Here is a 2423-nt window from a genome sequence, read left to right on the forward strand (position 1 = left end):
CGGCCCGCTCCCGCAGCGCCTCTGCCTCCTCGCGGTACAGCTCGGCCCGCTTGGCCTGTCCCGACAACGCCTGGGCCTGGGCCGGCGGTGGGCGAGGGGGATTAGGGACGGGAAGGGGCCGGGTTGGAGGAGGCAATGGGACGGGGTGAGGGAGTGTCAGGGAGGGCGGGAACGGCGGGGAGCATCCGAGCGCACCTCCTGGCGGAGTCTTCGAATTGCAGCCTCCAGGCCCTGCACCTCTGCCTGGGAGTCTAGCAGCAGTTCGGCCTTCTCCTCCCTGGAGGGAAGGGGCGCTGGAGGGCGTCTGGAGGCTGTCGACCCCCAGCCCTTCCCAGGCCTGACCCCTCCCGTACTCACCGGGGCTGCGGCCCCGTTCAGGCCTAATCCGCCCCTAGCCTTTCAGGTACCCTTCCCAGCCTGCGCACACTCACAGCTCCTGCCGCAGGCGCCGCAGCTGGGCCTTGGCGTTGGCCAGCTGCAGGGCCAGATGGTGCGAGGAGCCCTCCGCGGGGGACCGAGCAGGAGCCTCAGGCGGTAAGGGGGCGCGCTCCCGCTCCAGCAGCAGTTCTGCCAGCCGCTGTAGTAGATCAGGGAGTCACCCATCCCATGCCTCCCCACATCAGACCCCAGCCCCACACCTGGACCCCAAACCCCCATCTCACCCACACATCTGGGTCCCCCATGCTCCTCCAGTTTCTCAACCTGGGTCCACAATGCCCCTGCTGTCTCCTACCTGGGCCCCCAGGTCACGTTCCCGTGCCAGCTTCGACAGCGTCCCCATCAGGCTCCGAGACAGCATCTCCAGCTCCGGAAGGGCCAGCTCCCCAGGCTCCGGCCCTGCCAGCGCCAGCACCACACCGGCCCCTGGCTGGGTCACCTGAAGGCACAAGGAGAGCAGATCAGTGGAAGAAGGGGGTGGTCGAGGTGAACCCAGGTGGTGGTCCAGTCCCAGGCTGTGGATCTGCCTCAGTACCTCCTGGATGGCAGCGGCCAGCTCGCTCTGGACCTCGAGGCTGAGGCCTTGAATGTGGCGGATGAAAAGTTCCCGGTGCTCACACTGTGGGGAGACAGAAGCGGAGAGGCTGGTGCAGGATCTCCCTCCTCTGTGGCGTAGCCACCCTAGCCTTCCATCCCCCCGGGCTCACCTGCACTGACGCCCCCAACAGCAACCGAAGGATGCCTTCCAGCTCCTCCACCGCCTCTTCTGCAGGGCGCAAGCCACAGGAGGTTAAAAGGGATGGGGACTTGGGGGGGGTGGGTAGAAGCAAGACGGCGCAGTGGGGGCGAGCACCTGAGAGGGGGTAAAACCCCAGCGTCTGGAGGTCTGGGGGTGGCGACAGGATCAGCAGCTGCAGCTCCTCCTGGAGGTGGAAGGGACAGGCGATATGAGAGGGGCCTGCACGCAGGGGGCACCCCGTCTCCACCTTTCCCTCCTGACCCCTCACCTGGTAGAAGTCCCTCAGTCGACCCCACAGGTGGTTCAGGTTCCACACCCGCCAGGCTGCGGGTCCGTCATGACCCCTGACCATCCGAGATCCCCCTCGGGAACTGGGGGCACTGTGGGCACAGGGTGCCATGGGTGAGAGGTGGAACCGAGAACCCACCTCCCTTCCACCAGGCTCCGCCCGTAGCCCTTAGGCTCCTCCCACCACTTGTCCCGGCCCCCTCTGCTCAGGTCCCTTCTCCACTACCCCACCCTTGGTGCCCCTTACATGATGCCCAGCACCCGGAGGAGCAGGGACCCATCGCTGAGACGCAGGAACCTCTTCTCCGGACAAAGGGGCCCCTCCTCCTCCTCCTCTTCTTCCCCCTCTGGCTCCTCTGCCTCCCCCACCAACCCGGCCAGTCCCAGCGCCTGTGGGGGAGAAGAGGCGGTCCGCTGGTGTGGTGGGAGCCTAGTACCAGCAGAGTGACTCCTGAGCCCCTCTGACCTGCCCTAGCGAGCTCCAGCACCCCCTCCTCACCGATCCCCTGAATGCCTCAGGTCCTAGTTCTGAACCCTCTTCCCCTCACCACAGCCCCCTGGACTTGTCCATCCCCCCCATTTGAGCTGCCCCTGCCCTCAGGCCCCAGCTCTGCCCCACCCTCCCCTCAGCCCCAACACCATCCCCTGGCTGCTGCTCACTTCCCCTCTCAGCCCCACTCCCACCTGCCCCTCACCCAGGTGGCCAGGCTGCCACTCAGGAAGTCTCTGAGTCTGGGCCCCTTGCCCCCCTCCATGCCAGGGTCAGGGTGTCAGGGTGTCGGTCCCGCTGTAGCAGCTACACCTGCCCTGAGAGGAAGAGGAAGTCCCCGGGTGGGGGATCCCAGGCCCAGCCACAGACACCCTGTGCAGCTTCCTCCTTCCGGGTCGGGGCAGGCCTGCGCACCCCCAGAGTCTTGTCTCAGCCCCACCTCTCCATCCTGCATCCTCCCAGCATCTC

General features: G+C 66.8%; 1 protein-coding gene across 1 annotated transcript in view; it reads right to left on the reverse strand.

Moving 5' to 3' along the window:
• CCDC88B (coiled-coil domain containing 88B) overlaps positions 1–2220 on the reverse strand; it is a 14428-nt gene extending 12208 nt beyond the window's left edge. Inside the window, exons 1-10 of the mRNA XM_008567452.1 lie at positions 2161–2220; positions 1713–1855; positions 1446–1557; positions 1292–1361; positions 1146–1204; positions 974–1057; positions 734–877; positions 432–577; positions 196–277; positions 5–76 (exon numbers count right to left, since the gene is read on the reverse strand). Of these exons, the coding sequence (XP_008565674.1) occupies positions 5–76; positions 196–277; positions 432–577; positions 734–877; positions 974–1057; positions 1146–1204; positions 1292–1361; positions 1446–1557; positions 1713–1855; positions 2161–2220 (972 nt within the window). The remainder of the gene's footprint in view (positions 1–4; positions 77–195; positions 278–431; positions 578–733; positions 878–973; positions 1058–1145; positions 1205–1291; positions 1362–1445; positions 1558–1712; positions 1856–2160) is intronic.
• Positions 2221–2423: the final 203 nt, after the last annotated feature.

This window comes from Galeopterus variegatus, unplaced genomic scaffold (genome assembly GCF_000696425.1).
Source record: "Galeopterus variegatus unplaced genomic scaffold, G_variegatus-3.0.2 Scaffold319, whole genome shotgun sequence".
Lineage (NCBI taxonomy): Eukaryota > Metazoa > Chordata > Mammalia > Dermoptera > Cynocephalidae > Galeopterus > Galeopterus variegatus.